At 32.9% G+C, this 20,576-nt stretch overlaps 3 protein-coding genes across 3 annotated transcripts; all 3 read right to left on the bottom strand.

Annotated features, from left to right (window-relative positions):
• Positions 1-5,579: 5,579 nt before the first annotated feature.
• LOC132048926 (uncharacterized) lies at positions 5,580-6,401 on the bottom strand. Its single transcript, XM_059439606.1, has 2 exons — positions 6,305-6,401; positions 5,580-6,224 (listed from the first exon to the last, which is right to left on the bottom strand). The coding sequence occupies exons 1-2, from the start codon at positions 6,399-6,401 to the stop codon at positions 5,869-5,871; spliced, it is 453 nt and encodes a 150-aa protein (XP_059295589.1). The 3' UTR covers positions 5,580-5,868.
• A 563-nt stretch (positions 6,402-6,964) lies between these two features.
• Positions 6,965-8,072, bottom strand: LOC132048925 (uncharacterized). Its single transcript, XM_059439605.1, has 2 exons — positions 7,119-8,072; positions 6,965-7,033 (listed from the first exon to the last, which is right to left on the bottom strand). The coding sequence occupies exons 1-2, from the start codon at positions 7,587-7,589 to the stop codon at positions 6,965-6,967; spliced, it is 540 nt and encodes a 179-aa protein (XP_059295588.1). The 5' UTR covers positions 7,590-8,072.
• A 5,473-nt stretch (positions 8,073-13,545) lies between these two features.
• On the bottom strand, positions 13,546-20,178 carry LOC132050286 (uncharacterized). Its single transcript, XM_059441478.1, has 3 exons — positions 19,989-20,178; positions 16,942-17,173; positions 13,546-14,270 (listed from the first exon to the last, which is right to left on the bottom strand). The coding sequence occupies exons 1-3, from the start codon at positions 20,102-20,104 to the stop codon at positions 13,974-13,976; spliced, it is 645 nt and encodes a 214-aa protein (XP_059297461.1). The 5' UTR covers positions 20,105-20,178; the 3' UTR covers positions 13,546-13,973.
• Between the last annotated feature and the right edge of the window lie 398 nt (positions 20,179-20,576).

Genomic DNA, 20,576 nt, shown 5'->3' with positions numbered 1-20,576 from the left:
TCTAAAAGCAACACATCGATAATGATTATATTTACATCTTCCTCATCCATTGAGACGTGGCATATTCGGTAGAATGGGAAATAACACACGAGTCCGAGTGATTTCTGAGAACATAGCTCTATTGCACGATCTAGAGTTGAAAGAAGTGAGACAATCTTAAATGTCTTGGTGGTCAACTGTTTCTATGTGTGGGCGCCACACACATATAAAAGTGACCCCACTGGACACGGTTTCATAGACTCCCTAAGACACTTGAACCTAGGGCTTTGATACCAAGCTTTGTCACACCCCGAATCATGGCCTGGGCCAAACACGGCACTTGGTGCCTTACTGCATGTGACCGAGCGAACCACATGGCTTGTTGAATCATCATGAGGCATAATATGAGCGGAATATAACGTGAATGCATGATGAGCCTTTATAAAACGCAATAAGTCATAATACTTAATCAAAATACTTGTTTAAACATGAGTGCGGAAATAACATGAATGAGCCAAAATGGCTATACGACTCCGAAAGTCTAACATAACATAACTGACTTGTCTAGTCTATGAAACCTCTAACATAAGTCTGAACATGGAAAACATACTGTAGACAAGGCCCCAAGATACCTTAGATGCATAGCTAATCATTAAATAAAGAGTTGACTAAACCCCGAACGAGACGGGGCTCACCAATAAGCCGATACGAACGTTATCCTAAGCGTACGTCGTCCTCCGTAAATCGCACTCGCATCGTGAAACGCAGCCCCGGCAATAAAGGGACGTCAAGCACATTGAATGTACTGGTATGTAAAGCAACTGAAGAAATAACATGGGACATGGAATAACATGATAAGAACTGAAACTGAAAACATGATCATGAACATGAGTACATATACATATATATCATGCGTAAAGTATCGTGAGTAGGGAGAGCAAGAATATAACCGATAGCATGGTCTGGTACTTGCGTCCTACCAGCAGAACACTCATACCTTGCCAAGGACATGAGATTTAATAATATTATGAAAGGATCCAGTCATTATAAGAGATCGTCCGGGACATGGGTAGAGCGATCCTCATCCTACGGTGGCTACGTAGTTTCAAGCTATCTGAAGCCTTCCTCGGTAATTAAAGCAACTCCCAAAACATGAACATGTAAAATAAGTGGCACTTGTTGCCCATGGTTTTCTTGAATATAACTTGCTTGTACATAGATATCATGAATTATAGCTTGCTTGCATGAACTTGTAAAACATGTATAGTATTTTCTTGAAAATAGCATAATATATCATAAACTAGCATGCATGAACCCGTGGAATGGGATATATGGGTTTTTCATAGATTACGGACAGATTCTTAATAATTATAAAGAAATATTAAGAACTCAATGATGGAATTATAACAATTCATACATAATATAATCATGGACATGGACCTAAGGTTATCATGAGAATGGTATAGAAACTCTAGTTTTCGTAAAGAATCATAATTTATGGATTATGAGGCGTGGGGAAGAACAATGATGTTCTCACACGTAGATAGTAACTCTACATACCTGGTAATGCTCTAAACTTGAATTAAATACTTTAACTTTGAAGAAGATTTCCAAAATCTTGAGTTCTTGAACCTTGAGATGGGTTTTCTTGAAAACCCTAGTTTAGGAATGATGATTTATTGTTTAGATTACAAGGATATGTATTAAAATTGACTTGGAATAATTAGAGTAGGCTTACCTTGGTATTCTTGATGATGGAAGAGGGTAGGAGGTCGTTCTAGGGCTTGAAGGAATGAAAAATAATGATTTGAATTGACATGGACGAATATATACCGTTCGGAAAATTGAATTTTACGCCCGCTAAATATCGTCGTATTTTGAAATACGGTCCGTATTCCGTATGGACTGCACTGTGTCTCTTTAGTAAAATGGTCATAACTCTTTGTACAGATGTCCGTTTGACCCTTATAATATACCGTTGGAAAGGTATTTCAAAGCTCTACAACTTTCATCAAGGAAGTTTTCCCAAATTCCAAATATATTTTGAAATACGATCCGTATTTAACAATGTAGCCTCCAAATGTCAAATTCCAGAATGCTCAGAAATCTTTGGTACCAGTTTACGACTTGAAATACGGGCCGTATAATGAAATACGATCACTGTTCATGGGCGTAAACCACCATCTTACAACTAAAGAGGAAATTCCAATTGCCACATTCTTTATCTGGTTTTCTAAGTCTAGGATCATGGTCAAAGCTTAGGTTAAAGGTACGAGGTGTTACAATACCCGACTAGGAAACCATAGGTTCTACTACGACGCAAATGAGAGGCGTAACAAGTAACATTAGTAGTAGTAGATAGTAGCCCTAATTACGTGAAGTAGTTCAATAAGAAATAGAATTATAATAGCTCGTTAAGGGTATAAATGTCGTTCAATATTTGAAGGATATTTTACTCAATCAACATTTATATTCATGTTTTTATAATAACTAGTTTCTATGTTCGTGCTTTGCAGGGCCGGCCCAAAGACAAAGCCACTAAAGCAATGGGTTTGGGCCCCCAAATTTTTGGGGCCCCATTTTTTATCAAGTTTTATGCTAATTTGTTCAAAAAATTATTGTGTCTTGTGGTGCTTTTATGTAGCTTCTAAATATGTAAATTATTTTTCAAAAAACTTAAAGATTGTATGTCTGAATTCATGATAAAATAAAGAAGTTGGACTCTTGAAATTCAAATTGTGTCACATAAATTGAGATAGAGGGAGTGCATACTATTTATAAAAGAAAAAAAGGAGAAAAAAACAATTTAGTTGCGTGATTGATTAGCCATATTGCCAGTTGAATTTTTTGTGAATTAATTTATTTCAAAAAATTGTTAACAACTTTGCATTGTACTTGACGATTATAAAACAAAAAGAATTAATGACTTCGCATCTAAAAAAAAACTAGAAAAGTAGACTTTAAATAAAAGTATATATGTTGATCTTTCTCTTTAAAAATAAAATAAAATTATGCCTCTCTCTGAAGTTTAATTTTAGACCCCCAATCTTGTTGAGACGGCTCTGGTGCTTTGCACGAATATATCTTGCTTTAGATGCTACGAAATGCATACATAAAATATAAATTGTCTACTGCTTCTATATTGTAAAAATAATTTTTATCCTCAACTATGTACAAAGTACAATGATCAATTCCCTAAAATAGAAATTAGCTTTTTTTAAAATAAAATTACCTATCAATAGTTTTTTATTTACAAAGATATCATTTATTAATTTCAATATGGAAATCAACCATTAGAATGATGGCTCTTATCTTCTTCACCGTTGCTTTTTCTCCTTTATCTCTCCAAGTCTTTCTTCTGGTTTTTTTCAAATCTCACCAAATCTCAAATAAAAAACTAAACATTTTAATTTTAAAAAATTTGGTAAATTTAATTAAATCCTCTAATAATAAACACTTCTCTTTTCTATTTTTAGACTTGAATTTTTTTACTTATTAATTATTACTATTGTATAAAGATTTATAGTACCAAAAACAATTAGGACAAAAATTAAATATAAACCAAATCAGATCTAACCTTCATCTACAAACAATAATTAATGTTGTTGAAAGTAAGACCATTACTAGAGGTTTTAACTTAAAGAAACGAGGGTCATTGGTAGCTAGCTATTTTATTCTTTTCTTTGAATTAATCTCATCGTTAAATAATACTTAGGAGTTTTCCTTAACTATAACTAAGCGTAAATATTGTATGAGTCCTAGTAGAAAATAACTTTAATTAAATAATATGAATCCTAGCAGGTATGTAATACAAATTCTTAATTTTACAATTATATCCAACATGGAATTGCCTCCTTAGACATAGTATTTTAGTTAAAGGATATAAAAGTCGTTCAATATTTGAATGATATTTTGGTCAATCAACATTTATATTCATGCTTTTAAAATAATATAGACTAGTTTCTACAAACGTGCAGTTGCACGTTATTCCCTAACAAAAAAGAATGTCTGACAATCCCTAATGTAAGTTAAAAAGAACAACAACAACAACCCAGTGAAATCCCACAACGTGGGGTCTGGGGAGGATAGAGTGTACGCAGACCTTACTCCTACCAAGGTAGAACGGCTGTTTCTGAAAGACCGTCGGCTCAATACAAAGCATAAAAAGAGGTCAAATAATGCTAAGAAATTCAAAGCGATATGGAAATGCAAATAACGAAAGCGACACAGATAAAATAGGCTAATCAAAGTACAGGAAATAACAGATAATAGCATAAATCAGAGCACAAGAAATTATATTGTGATAATGTGACTACTAATAAGGAAGGATAACGAGACTATCTACTAGCCTTCTACCCTAATCTGGGTCCTCCAAACCCTCTTATCTAAGGTCATGTCTTCGGTAAGCTGTAGATAGTAGCTGCAATTTAATTTTTTTCCGACATAATTGATCAACTTTTGAATTTTAAAATTTATGTTTATAATTCTCAACTTGAGGTGCTGGCTTCGTTAATAAAGTTTGGATCTTACTATCAAGTACCTTAAATATAATTAGAGCTCCAAAGCGGTAACTCTAATGATAGTGTCAATAGCTAAAGGAGAATCCTAAAAAAGAAACCATGCCGAAGCTTTTGTAAATATACTTAAAAAAAGAATTTAATGGATACATAATACGCAATAACCGCACAACATATTTTCATCTACTAATCATCAAAACTCCATATCTTAATTATTTGAAACTGTTAAGTTTTGTGATTATGTAGGCGAATCTGATTTCTTGTTGTCTTATGTATATTCCTAAAAAAGAAACCATGCCGAAGCTTTTGTAAATATACTTAAAAAAAGAATTTAATGGATACATAATACGCAATAACCGCACAACACATTTTCATCTACTAATCATCAAAACTCCATATCTTAATTATTTGAAACTGTTAAGTTTTGTGATTGTGTAGGCGAATCTGATTTTTTGTTGTCTTATGTACTCAAACAATAGCTTTGTGTTGGTAGGAGAATCTGATTTCTTGTTGTCTCATGTACTCAACAATAGATTTGTGTTGGTTGTGCACCCTAGATTGTCCAAAAGTTCAACGTATAGCGTTTTTCATCATTAATATATTTTTCTGTGTCATAATGTTTGATAATATACATTTCGGTAAAAGAAGACATAAAAAAGTCGTTACATGACAATAATCGAAATGAATAGCAAGAATAATTTACATCATTCAAAACTAAGGCCTCATTTGTTTCCAATAAGATTAAGACGTCTGAATCTGAATACACCTCTGAATATTAAGATGTGTATTAAGATCCAGATGTCTGGATCTGAATGCACATCTGAAAATTAAGATGTGGTCTTTAGATCTGAACACTGAATGATTAAGACTGTTTGTTTTCAATATCTGAATGTGCATGTGAAATTATACTATATCAAAAAAAAAAAAATAAAATCTCATTTCAAAGATAATAAATTTATATTGTTGATAGAAAATAATATTTGAATATTATATTTGATAAAATATTTAAATTATCTGAAATGCAAACTAAAATTTATATATCAACATAAAAAAATGCTACTGTAACAAGGTAACATGATTTTTTTTTTTCCAGAATGCAACGTTAATTTGTTAGCAAAAAAAATCATCCAGCTAAACATAATCTCGTTCCATTTCAAACACTCAAGTATAAGATAATTCAAATAATTAACTACATCAGATCAAATTCTAAGGTTCAAACACTAGAAGTATTTCAAATAATGAAAATATAAAACTCTCAAGTATTTCCTCTTCTTTGCATTAGTTGAAGTGCAAGTTGTTCACGCATATTGTGCATTATCTGCGAATCTTCAGTTGTCCAACTGGGTCCACTTGTTTCATCCAACACTTCTTCCTATTCTCCTTCTTCCTCGTCAAATATTAACTGAGGTGAATCGTATTGATTAAACAGTTCATCATTTATACGCTCCTTCCTGATAAAATTATGAACTGCAAAACATGCAACAACAACATCTCTCTGGACATCAATAGAATATGGAGGCATCTTATCCAATATCGGAAATCTTGCTTTTAGAACTCCATAAGCACGTTCAATAACATTTCTGAGTTGTGCATGAGCACGATTAAACTTTTCCTCCTTATTTATGGCCCTCTTACGCTGATAATCTCCTAACCAATATCGAACATTATGGTACGGTGCTAGAAATCCTCGAGTGTTTGGATATGCCGCATCACATAGATAGTACTTATCTGCCAATTAAAATAAAAGGTTAAATGGTCATAATAAAGAGAAAGTATTGTTTCATAATATTTGAAGTTGCATCACTTACTAGAAGGAGGAAATGGAAGGCCATTTTCTGGATTAGATACAATCTCTGTAAGAACTCGTGCATCATGTGCTACTCCTTCCCATCCAAAGGTAAACATAAGTGAAGACCATGTTAAAATCACATATACCTAATACATTCTGATAACATTTACCCTTTCCTCTTCCTCTATAAACAATTGGCCAAACCCATTGACAGACACCTGTGGTCATTCACTTCTTTCACTTGAGCACCTAAAGTGACCCTTGTTTCATTTAGACACTTCAGGTGAGTCATTTTTATTCCACTTAGACACTTTTTGCACCGTTATCGAAGTAAAACCAACACCAAAGGAGGCGCCACCTCATTGCACATTCAACCAGCCCAAAAGCCCCAATTTTTAATGGTCAAAACACCACGAATTTACAAATTAGTGAATTTACAATTAAAATGATTTGACAAAATTTAATTGAGTTGGCACAATTTAAATGAGCTGACACAATTTAATTGGCCACTTAATTCACGTAGGAGATGACTGATGTTGGTTTTGCTCCGATAACAGTGCAAAAAGTGTCTAAGTGGAATAGGAATGACCCACCTGAAGTGTCTAAATGGAACAAGGGCCACTTTAGGTGCTTAAGTGAAAGAAGTGAACTACCACAGGTGTTTGTCGATGGGTTTGGCCTAAACAATTTGTTGATTAGCGGGAACAATGGCTTGTACTAATGTCCCATCAAGTGCACCGATTGCTCCCTACAAATAAATATATAGATATATATATTAAAAATTATGAGAAATGTTTGTATAAAATTATACAATAGTAGTATAACAAAAGTACCTTAAAAATTTTACGTAGCCTTTTATGAGCGCCGGGAATATCTAGATTTGGATCGGATGTTGTAGATGATATCATCTCTTTTGCAAACTTCATCATTGCTTCAAGAACCTCGTGAAAATATTTGTGAATCGTTTGCGAAGAATGTTGGAATCTCCTCTTGATAACCACAAAACTCTCATTATGCCCTATAATGGATAAAAATATTGCTATCTTTTCTTCTACAGATACATATTTACTATCTGTGAGCCATCCATTATGTCTAAAATTTTGACACAACCGCACATATGCATCACGAGACATGCGCATCAACTCTAAACATTGTCGACTAGAGCCAGACAATAATTCCAATGTGTAACTCTGTCCAGATAAAGATGATGTTAAATCTTTATTTCTTTGAACAGTCTTGAGTCTAAGACGTTTTCTATACCAATATAAGCTCATCAACCATAATATCTGATCTTTAGTGTCCATGTCTAAACTATTTTAACCTGGAAAATGTACAATACACGATAATAAGCATAACATGTTATATATTTGGTCAACATAAAAGTTACATAACGACAAATTATCCATAATTCTCAAGCATAACCCAAAAAAGGCATTTAAAAAATATATCACTAACCAAAATGGTTCCAACATAATATAATACCGAAAAGGTTCAATAAGCATAATAGATACTAGTAGAAAAATAATAAAGAAGGTTTCACATTATCAACGCCTAATGCATATTTTAGCTAATTAGCAAAGTTGAAGAAGTCCCTTTTGTTTCCCCAAGAGCTTAACCCAATTCTCTAACTTGTCATCCTCTAGTTTCATCCATGCTTTCCTGTAGCTCTCACTCTCACAAATTATAGCAAGAGTTGTACTGTTTAATGGATCTTTCCAGCCAAGTCCTTGTAATTTGTCCATACATTCTTCGACGTCAGGTCCACTACTTTTTTTAATCAATAACCACACAAAGATGAAAAATGGGGAAGCCTCACAATCTAGTAAAGCTGACTATGTAAATACGAAAAACAAGAAAAGAGAATCAATTATGTCAAAGGAGAAATTTGGGGATTCTGTAAATAATAATGGCAAAGATTGGGAGAAAGAAGGGAAGGCTTAATGAGTACTTGCTTCATTCATAAAATAAACTTTTCCATCCAAAAGATGCAAAGTTGAAAAACATCAATACATCCGAAAATATTATGAACATAAAAGATATTAGAAAAAATACTTGTAATGATTATGAAAACTTACCAGTTCAAGAGGGGAAAAAAATTGTATTTTGGTTGAAGAAGCAGAGAGGCAGGCGTGGAAATTTTGCTAGAGAAATAAGCCGTATTTTGTTAATAGCGTGTATTATTTAATGAGTCTGAATGGAATAAGACTCTTTTATGGATCTGATTTGTTCAGACCTATTCAGATCCATTAAGTGGTTTTATAAGGAAACAAAAAAAATGCACTTAATGGGCTGAATCTGAATAACTAAAATTCAGACCTTAAAAACAAATGCACTTAATGGGCTGAATCTGAATGATTAAGATTCAGACCTCCATTAAGTGCAAACAAATGAGGCCTAAAAGTCGTTGCCCAAAATTAAAAAAATTACAAAAAATAAAATAAAGAGAAAAACCGAACCTGTACTAAGCCGACGGTGAATTAGGGCAGCCATGGATAGTTGGAGTTCGTTGAAGAGGATTACTGGGAAATAAGTGGGAGACAATATGTAATCCTTCTTTTGAATTCATATCATTAGTATACTATGATCAAGTAATACAGTATGTCTCAAACTACAATTTGTACAAATTTGTTAGTGTAGAGTAGTCATTACTTCTTGAATTGGGAGTTCTTTAGCAAAATTTTGAAGTTCCCTAATATGTATGAAAATCAAAATTTTGGACGTTGACTTCAAATCCCAATAAGGTCTATAATATGACAATTTTATCGAACGTAGAATAGTCACTATAAACGTGCAATTTGCATGTTATTTCCAGTCAATCTCGATCATAGTAAAAAATATTAGACAATATTATTTGTAATTATATATATTTATTTTATGAATTACAAAAATATTACTCTAGTATAGGATTGTATCTACTTAATACTTCTTTGAAATTTATGTTTTCGGTATTTATCTTTTTCTTCTTTTTCCCTATATAGAAAATATGTCATAACTAAGATAATTTAATATTAGAGATTAAGTGATCCTAAAGCCTACATGTGGCAATCAACGTCTAGAGGTTAATTAAAATTAGGTAATTCACTTGTTTGTGACCTTATTTTATAAATTCAATTGTTAATCTTTAATTTAGATTTTAGGTTAAATTTGTCAGAAAAAGCTATATAAAAACATAAAATCTATCGAGAAGTTTGCCGAATTTTGTTAATTTCTTTCTGAAGTGGTAGTACCAAAGCTTACGATGGAGAATGTGGAACAATGAGCTTATTTTATAGAAGTGTTTGGCTCGCATATCCTATTAAAGTGAGAGTACAATTCATTTAAAAAAGAAAAGGAGTTCAGTAGAAATAGAATTAGTTAAAAAGTTAGTAGTACTAGACATTATTATTATTATTAGTACTAAGAAGCCATTTGGACATGCAATTTGAACCCATGGTTTGAAACCATGAGATGAAATCAGCATTTGAACATGCATTCCATCTCATGGTTTCAAACCAAGGTTTGAAATTCCAAATCATCCAAAAAGGCACGATTTGGGGTTTCAAACCATGGTTTCAAAAATTTTAAATATAAAACTTGATCCATAAGTTTATATTTTGTAAAAAAAAGACCCATAAGTTGGTAGATATTTTTAACAATTACTCCCACCAACCATTTACCAACCTTTATTTATGTCTACCATGTAAGAGGATTATATTAAAGAGTAGTTACATTACAATTCATGTTAAATTTTCTTTTTTATTGAACTAAAGTTTGATCAATTAATGTTGTATTTTTTAGAAAGGTCTTCTAGTAGCGTATTAATTTTGCTATGAACTATGACTTGCTCATTTGGTAAGATTGTATAAGAATTGAGAATATTTTGATAGTTTTCACAATTTGTGGGGTTTTTATATCTATAAGAAAAAATACAACTTAAGAAATCCAAATTGTATGTCCAAACATGGTTTCAAATCATGGTTAAATCTCATGGTTTCAAACCATGTCCAAACGGCCCCTAATTGATGTTTAGGTAGTTCCATAGAGATAGAATTAGTAAGTAGTAATAGTTAGTAACGTTAGATTAGTAGTAATAGATGTTCTGTTAGGTAGTTCATTAGAAATAGGATTAGTAATAGTTAGGGGTGTACAAAGTAAACCGACAAACCGCACCAAACCGATAAATCGAGTCAAATCGAGAAAAAAAACCGACTAGTGGTTTGGTTTGACTTGGTTTGGTGTTGAGAAAAAAAAATCGATCATAATTGGTTTGGTTTGGTTTTAACTAAAAAAAGTTAAACCGAACCAAACCAACCCGATATTACATGTATTCAATTTTTAAAATATTTTATACATAAAGATATTTATTTGTAATGGAATTTATAAATATTTCTTTTATTTTTTCGTAGTTTTTTTTATCTATTATCATATTATTCAAGCTTGAACTTAGAATTTTGAATGTCAATAAGTTTTATATCCTATGGATATTTGTAACTCAAAGAAAGTTCAAACCAAAACTACCAACACTAACGCTAACAAAAGAAATTCAATTTACCACTAGGAATGACAATAATTTTGGATATCTATTCTTTAGTTTTGCATAATTAGTTTAGAGAGTGAAAATACATAACTTAAGTTTTTTTTCTTTGTCATGTAATTAATACTTATTAGCCGTGCTTATTTTAGCATGACTTCGTATTTTTAGATTATGGTCATTTTCTTTATGGCTTGTTAATTAGCAATATTTATTTTAACCGATTTTATTAGTTTTTGTTGAATATTTTAATACAATGTCATCACTCTTCTCACATTTTGTGTTATTTTCTTAAGAAACACCTTAATTATATAGTTGTATCTTACTAGGACAGAAATATTTGAAGTAAAAGTTATATGTATTGTATCAAGACTATTCCGAAAGAAAAAAAAACCCGAAAAACCCAAGAAAACCGAATAACCCGAAAAAATCCGAGGTTGAAAAACCCGAATTTTATTGGTTTGGTTTGGTGTATAAATTTAAAAACCCGACGCGATTGGTTTGGTTTGGTGTTTAAAAAATCCGAACCAACCCGGTCCATGTACACCCCTAGTAATAGTAATGTTAGTAGCAATAGTAAGGATATAAAAGTCGTTTCAATATTTGAAGGATATTTTGGTCAACCAACATTTATATTCATGCTTTTAAAATAGTATAGGTAGATAGATTAACACTTCTTTATCATTTTCTCATATAGGACATACGAAATAGATTTGAGTCTATACAATTCTATGTACTATATTCTTCCTTATTTAAACTTTTCTAAAAATATAAAAGAAGATAATAAAGAAAATAACCCATTTGTGAGAATATTGTAGCACGAATTTTTTAAGCAAACTACAAATATTGAGCTTTTGCTTTTTGGAAGAAAGCTTCAATATTTGGAACACTGCTACGATTTAACGTCAAATATAAATAAGAACCTATCATGTATTTTTGATTAATTTGAAGTACTGTATATAGAAACCTGTCCTGACGATGAAAGTAATAATTAGTGACCAAAAAAAAAAAAATAGTAAACTTTATAGTACAGTAAGTATATTTTTCTATTTTTACTTTTAATAAATCTAAAATCAAAATTTTGAAAAAATATATGACATTATTTAGATAATATGTCAAACAGTAAGAGCCTGTTTGGATTGACTTATTTTAGGTGTTTTTAAGTCAAAATATCTTGTAAGTATTTTTGTAGTAGTTGGGTAAAACAAAAAGTGCTTTAAACCTTTTATTTTTAAACCAAATTAACAAAAATAAGCCATAAGTTAGAATTTCTAACTTATGACTTTTGGCTTATAAGTCATAAATCATAAGTCCATCCAAACAGGTTCTAAAGTTGACAAATCAAAATGACACAACAGAAAAAAAGGGGAAAAGAATAAAAAATGTCTCTCTATTTTGGGAAAAGGGTTAAAAATATCCTCCATTACAAATTTGGGTCAAAAATACCCCTCTCGTTATTAAAGTTTTCAAATATATCCCTATCTTAATAAAAATCCCCAAATAACTCGATTTCATTTTTAAACCCGACCCAACTACATAAAAAACCCATATGGGTTACCTGCTCCTGTGCCTAGTTGGGTCGGGTTTAAATGAAGCGGGTTTAAAAATAAAATCGGGTTATTTTGGGAATTTCCGTTAAGATAGGGGTATATTTAAAAACTTTAATAACGGGAGGGGTATTTTTTTATATCCAAATTTATAATGAATGATATTTTTAGCCCTTTTCCCAAAGTAGAGGGGTATTTTTGACCCTTTTCCCCAAAAACAAAGAGCATACAAAGAAAGATATGTTAATGTAAGGGTATCAAATTCATATTCTGAAATAATTTTAAAATAAATTAAGTAAATATCAATGCCTAAAAGTATTACTCCATAATTAATCTAAATGATCAAAGAATTTGGACAAAAAAAAAAAAGGTTTAAATATGCATTTTAAAAATCATTTCTTGAATGTTTAAAAATAAAAATAAGAATTTCATGTTGATAATATCATTAATCAAAATTATAACTCAAAATTACATGTTTCAAACAAACAGAAAGAAAATCTAAATACTTATTACACGTAATTCAACAATTAAGTTAATGTAATAACACTGTTTTTCATTTAAATAAATGTTGTCTCTATTCTAATTTCATTGCTATGTTATGTATAGAATTTATTTATTTCTAATAAAAAATTTAGTTTATTGACACGTGCAATACACGTACGCTAAAACTAGTAGTAAGTTAAAACTCTATTACTAGTACGATTGCAGCCAATGATTTTATCCAATAAAAGTTGTTGGTGCCCCATGAATGGTCGTCGAGAACCAGCCAGGAGCTTGAAAAGAGTCAACATGAAGTACTCGTATCACGGCAAAAATTCCTCTTTGTTGCTGCATCCATGCAACCTTGTCTTTGGTACTTTGGTCCAACATGACTAAAAAGTAGAGATAAAGGAAATAACTAATTACGTAATTCGTCTATGATCTGGAGGGTTGATTGGTCAAGTCAGAAAAGTTCATTTCTTGAGTATTTTGTATTACTTTTTGCTAATTTGGCCAAGCGTATGAGTCAAACGATACAGGCATTAAAGATTTGAATGGAAGAAGGCTCGAGTAAGCGGTTAGCTTGTAACTACATGAAGATTTAATCGTCACTCGTCAAAAATCTTAGAAGAGTAATAACCTAAAGCAGTCTGGCGGTGTGCCAAAATCTGCTTCCAACAATCATTTCTCACAATCTCCTTGCAGAAAAAAAGGTAAAAACGATTTAAGATGAAAATAACATCTTGCCAAATCAAATAGTAACATTTTAGAATACAGAACATATTTGTGCTGTGAACTTAAAAATAAGATTATGTTAAGATGAAAATATGTGGATAATTCTAGGTAAACAACAAGCCACATGCACTGTAAATGAAGCCACTTTAAATGGTTTTGCCTTGAGAATGCTCTCTTGAGGATGCTCTCTTTACAGTGAAGTTAGCATACGTAGTTTTCAACCCGGAACTGTTTCATATTTCCTCCTTCTCCCGACAATTACCTCTTCAATCAGAACAAGTCCGTATGAATACATTTCTCAGGATAAAAGGAATGAGAACTAGGACCTCTGCACTGCATAAGCAGTAAGAACTAGGCTGATAAAAAGAGGGGATAGGTATGGAGCTTGTATCCCGTCAAAAGCACGAAACTTATGCTCATCTCAGCTTAGCTTTTGAAGAACTTTGGAGAGGTTTTGCAACAGGTCTAGCTGGGGCACCTCTTGTCACCTTTTTCATATCATACTTGACAGACATGAAAGAACATACCAATGCTAACAACATTGTTGGGTAGACATATACTGCCCTCTCAGGATCCACTGTTGTTGGCTTGTTAAGTATCCCTTCCTTGATAAGGCCCCAAACAATAAGTAGGGTGCCAAACATGCTCATCCTTCCAGGTTTTAGTATGCCAATAAGAGCTCCAGCCACAGAAAAATAGCTTCCAGCAAGAACCTTCCAGAAAGTAATAAAATAGAGACAGCCACTTGATAAACCAAAAGAAAGAATATGTGTGATGGTATAATCAAACAAAACATCATTGCAGATGTGAAGAGAACGTTAAAAACTCAGACAAGATCTCAATATTCTCCCACTGTTACATGGGCAATTTTTTTAATTGTTATCATTATTTGTTGTGAACAAATGATGTGGATGCCCATGTGGCCCACATCACTGTAGCAAGTTCACCCCTTCAAGTATTAAGGCTTATAAATAGCCTTTATGTTCAGCTAGAAAGACACACCAAAAATAGAAAAGTAGCACGAAGCTCCAACATTCTTCAAGTAATTTCTGAATTTCTACTTCAATTATAATAAACAAATGCATAATCTATTTTATTTGTGTGCTAATTCTTACTTACCTATTTAATTTCAGCTAGTTCACTTGATAAATTTTTGTTTGTTAACATATTCGCCTGTGTGGTCATTCACTGAGTTATGTTTAGCTTTAGTACGCAGACTATTTTATTCTAGCTAATATTTGTTTCAACTAATAATAAAAGGATGAATAGTATAAAAGTACTGTCCTCATAATTTAGTTCTCGAACAATTTATGATACTGCCTAAATTTCCATTTATGCCATGTTATTATAACTAATTTTATATGTCTTGCAATAGGACTAATGTCTAATGTATTTTCTCATTGCTGGCTTTACTTTTGGAAGTTGTAATAGATTTAAGACCAGCTTGATAAAACATTGTTATATAATAAAAAGGGAAAACTAACTAGCTACGAGAGGAGAGAGAATAAAAAGGGAAAACTAACTAGCTACAAGAGAGCGAATTTTTTTTTTCTTCTATTTTTGGTGCATCTTTCCATCTAAACAATAAAGGCTATTTATAAGCCTTAATACTTGAAGAGGTGAACTTACTACAGTGATGTAGGCCACATGGGGATCCACATCATTTGTTCACAACACTCCCCCTTGATATCCATGTAAACTAAAAATTCTAGTTCATGAAAAACTTGAGTGCATTAAATGGATGTTGTCACAACTCACAACCTATTTATATGGGACACTAGACAATGATACTTTTATGAAAATCCTAGAAGGATTCAAAATGCCTGAAGCAAATAAAGATTCGCGGGAAAGTTGTTCAATAAAGCTTCAGAAATATTTGTACGGATTAAAACAATCAGGGCGCATGTGGTATAACCGCCGTAGCGAATACCTATTAAAAGAAGGGTATAAAAATGACCCGGTTTGCCCTTGTGTCTTCATGAAAAGGTCAGGATCGAAATTTGTCAGAATAGGTGTATTTGTTGCAGCCGGTGCACTAAGCTTCCACTATGCGCGGGGTCTAGGGAAGAGCCGAACCACGAGGGTCTATTGTACGCAACCTTACCCTGCATTTCTGCAAGAGGCTGTTTCCACGGCTTGAACCCATGACCTCCGGGTCTCATGGCAAAGAACTTTATCAGTTACTCCAAGGCTCCCCTTCAATAGGTGTATTTGTTGATGACTTAGAATATCATTGGAACTCTTGAAGAGCTTCCAAAGGCAATAAAATGTTTGAAAAAGGAATTTGAAATGAAAGATCTTGGAAAGACAAAATTTTGTCTTGGTCTACAAATTGAGCATTTTACAAATGGAATATTTGTCCATCAATCAACATATACTGAAGTCTGAAGATATCTTAAAGAGATTTTACATGGATAAAGCATATCCATTGAATACCCCGATGGTTGTGAGATCACTTTAAATTAATAAAGATCCATTTCGACATTAGTAGTAGTTTAATACTACTAAAAGATCTGATTGTAGCCCCAGTCATCATTCCAAGTCAACCCACCAAAACACTGATGATTACATTATCAAGCAGTCAGAAGGATGACCAAACATTTCAAGAAATCAAGATTAGCACAAGCATCATGAAGCTTGTAATGCATCATCTAAAATTCAGTCCCCGTATCAACTTCCTACTCCATAAAAGATTTTGGATATTTCCTCAAGTTTTGGAGAACTTAAATAAGTTCAGGAAAACACATAAGACGAGAGATTTTAACCTATCTTTTCATTGCATAGCTACTGCCTAAGGTTCTAGCTAGAATCATATCCTTTTCTGCTCTTCACCCCCACACCCCTCAAATACGTACTCCCTAACCCAATTTTGGTATCCTAGAGGGCACTAGTGCTAAGGTAAGGTAAGCATCTTTTATGGTATTTTAATTAAAAAAATCAACTCCAAAGTGGACATAAACTTAATTTTTTGACAAACTTCCTCTATAATCCAAATATAAAACATAGGATTAGTAATTTGAAATAAAGGGAGTAAGCAAATAAATGAAACACAGAGTATTTTTCAAAAACTGTACATTCAAAACTAATCAAGCACGGCAGACACGCCTTGCTTGACTGACCAAGTCCAACAGAAATCAAACAAACACTCAAGATCCAGAAACAGCGACAAATTCATGAAAAAAGATTGACAAATAATATACAGAAGTAACCTTTACCAATCAGCTTCAATAATTTTAATTTGAAACTGTATCATAACAAATATGGGCAGAACCTTACTTGCCTCTCTGTGTGCAAGTGGGTGGGGGTGGTGTTTTGGGGGGGGGGGGGGGGGGGGGACCACAACCAGTACTCAGAAAATGAGAAAAAATAGATTTAAGGCCAAACCTCCAAGCGCTGTAAGTCAGTTACGGCAGACGCCTCCTTCACATTAGTCAGGTTGTAGACATTTAGCAGATTATCCCAGCTTGGAACCGTCCTGCTTGTGATTAAGCCATTAACAATTGCACCAGGATAAAGCATGGCCTTCACTAATGGAAGAGGAAAGATCTCACTGGAAATCAACTGGGAAGATGTGACTTGCATAGGCGTTGAGCACATACCAGATCTGCATGGCACCCTGAAGGAAGACATTTGGAGACAAAGAAGTAAGCAATAATAGAGAATTCTTGTAAAAGATGTTTCTTTTCCAATTACAAAACGTGGTCAAACTACTAAACACCCGATTAACTTTTACGAAAGAAAAGAAACTGTCACACAAAACTTAAAGAGGAAAACTAAACTTCATAATTCAACCCATGCAAGTACTGAGTTTGACCTTATGCTTTTAAGCAGGATGTCACTCCTCTAACCCCTTCAAAAAATCTACCTCCCAACTTACCCAAGGTGGATTATCTGCAAGTTCATATAAGAATGCCTATCAATAACATCAACTAAAATGTTGCACCTTTATTATATTCACAGGTAAATAGAATATGATAATCATTTTGATAATTGGTGGACCCTACTTCATGAAATTTACTAACTCTAGCAGTCACTCCACTTCATAATCCATCCATTTCCATAATAAGCTCATTTCAGGTGCTCAATCACACTCATATTCCATATCAAATAGAGAGGAGTAGCAGAGAGGATATCAGTTTGCCTGGATGAGACAAAATACTCCCAGACACCATGCTCAAAAAATAACTGAGGCGAGTACTCGTTCACCGTGTTAAAAAATAACTGACTCTAGTACTCGTTCGGTGAGACAAGTTATATATGACTCAAAAAACTTAAACAATGTGATTACAAACGTCAACACACCCAATTACTTTTCCAAATGATAATCAATCTAAGCTCAAAATTAATAATCAAAATTCACTCTATTAACAAGCATACAATTGAATCATAGCACTTGGTCGAAGAGGGAAACATAGTATTATCCGAAAAGTGAAGATCAGAGACACCTTACCCCAACCAAAGTTGCAAAAGTACAAGCACATTAACTTCTAACGCAACAGTTGAGATGAAAACAAAGACGTTTCATCTCCTTGTAAACCCCCCCCCCCCCCCCCCATATTGAGATATTAGGTCTTAGGAGGACATTAAACAACAAATGAAATGCACTGGGACTAGAAATATAGATGTATTAGAAAGTGAATGCATGACCAGCTCAACAGCAAGATAAGCAAGATGCTTGCAGCATGTGGGATGTAGTGGAAATATATGATCAAAAGTATGGCATAAATTTTGCTTTAGGCAGCAGAACTAATATTAGAATGACATGCATATCATGAATGAATAAGATTACAGGCACTACTCTCCAAAGTGTTGTGCTAAGATCTAACATCGAACTGCAAAAGATTTCCTCAACATTCAACTCGCAAGGGTGCTACCGTCTGAAGACCACATCTGGAGTATGTAGGACATCCCATTTCATTGCTTTCTTTAGCCCGTCAACAAATTAACTTATAGTCACTTGCCAATGAAGATAGTGTCTACCAAAGTTATGGAGTTACATAAAAAGACGGTACACACTCAATTCTACCGAGGTAGTTAACGGGAATGGTAAAAATAGCAATCAACTATAAACAAATGCATAGAAACACTTAGTAGGCATTTGAACATGAAAAATGTGAAATTTGAAAAAGTGAGTATTTGGAAAAAAGTTGATAAATGGTATTTGCAAATTGGAGTTGTGTTCGGACATGAATACAACTTGGAAAGATGTGGAATTTTTGTGAGTGATTTGGAGTGAAAATATGAAAACAGATATTTGGAGTTTATTGGCTTCCGGAAAATTGCGACAATTCTCTCTCCAAACATGATTCCAGAATAAAATTCCGGAAAAAAGTGAAAATTATCCATGGCCAAACGAGCCCTTAAAATCCAGATAATTTGTTACATTCAAAATTAAGAAATCTTTGTTAGGAATCCCTTATAAAACTTTTTTATCAGTATAAGGAATCCCTTATAATTTTGGAGATATAAATACAACTAACCTAGATCAAAATAATGCCTCAGAAGCTTTGTTTATTTCCCAAATGAAATTAAGCAAATAAATCACCGACCTACTATATATTTAATCAAGATCGACTTCATTAGTCCATATTCAATTACATTAATGCAAGATCGTTGGGAAACAATATTGATACAGGACATACTCATAAGTCAACCTTACAAACAGGGGCGGATTTAGAGAGGGCTGAACACCCTCGGCAAAAAATTTCAGTGTATATGTAGGGTAAATTTTCTCTGTTTATGTGCATATATTAACTTTTGAACACCCTAAATAAAAGCAAAAGACTTCTTCTTCTTTTTTCCGAACCTCCTGAATGAAAATCCTGGATCCGCCACCGCTTACAAAATTGGCATCAATTATAACTTGTACTATCAAGAAACCACTTATGAAAAACTAAGATAAAGCTTCATTTAATTCAATGAACCTCCAGATCTGACTCAACATAAACACGAACATAGTCGCCACTCCTCAGTACATAAATAGACAGAGGAGGATTTGAAGTTTATGGGTGACCTTAAATTAATATTAAAACAATAATTGGGTTCACAGTCAAGTATTTATAAATATTTAGCTGATTTTCTTAGTATAAATACACGTCTGCGCAAAAGCTACTTGAACCTGTAATTGGGCTTCTAGATCCACCCCCGTAAATAGGTATAAAATCAAACTTATATTATCCAAGTAGAATCACAATAAAATGTCCCCGATATCAAATAACAAATCGAACGCAGATGTAGAAAAATGGGCCGTCAAGTTTGCAGTTCAGGGGCGGATGTACGGGTTCATTTGAACCCATAACTTTCCATACGAAGTATAAATACATATGTAAGAACCTAGGAAAATCTCAATAAATATTAGATTGAACCAATAACTTTAAGAATCTAAAAAGTTGAACCCATTAAATTCAAATCTTGAATCCACATGTGGTTACCTAAATAAAGGGACTTGAAGGAAGATGAGGAAAAAGAAGATTCTAGAAGCATATTTGGAGAGGTTGCTCCATCTTCCTTTTGACGATGTTGAAACTGGTGCCACATTATTCGCCATCTCCAATTTGCAGACAAAGGAGAGAGTGGAGGGCCTTTTGGGAATGCAACGTCATTTATAGTCAACCCCCAGATGGATTCCCAGTTAAGCATTACTCAGACAAATATTTGTCGTATTTGCCGCTTAATCATATTTCATACTCAGTCTACCCCGTATTTACGTGACACTTTTTTTTTCCCGAAATTCAAACTCCATAAATTTTTATCATTATTTTAAAATATATTTTTTTATTAAATTAATATGAGAAAAGTTACAATTTATAATACTTTTTATGTAATTTTTAAATATATAAATTTTAATGTTAAAATATCAAATTAATCTAATCCAATTTAATTTTAAAATTTAGTCAAATTGATCAAAGTAAAAAGTGTCATATAAATTGAGACAGAATGAGCAACTAAAAAGGAATCTCATTTGGAAGAGCAACTGTTTGAATAATCATACTTTCTATAAATAAATAAAAAACAGATAG

Source organism: Lycium ferocissimum, chromosome 3 (assembly GCF_029784015.1).
Source record: "Lycium ferocissimum isolate CSIRO_LF1 chromosome 3, AGI_CSIRO_Lferr_CH_V1, whole genome shotgun sequence".
Classification (NCBI taxonomy): domain Eukaryota; kingdom Viridiplantae; phylum Streptophyta; class Magnoliopsida; order Solanales; family Solanaceae; genus Lycium; species Lycium ferocissimum.
The sequence above is the reverse complement of the archived record's forward strand: the minus strand, read 5'-3'. Positions and strand labels throughout refer to the sequence as shown.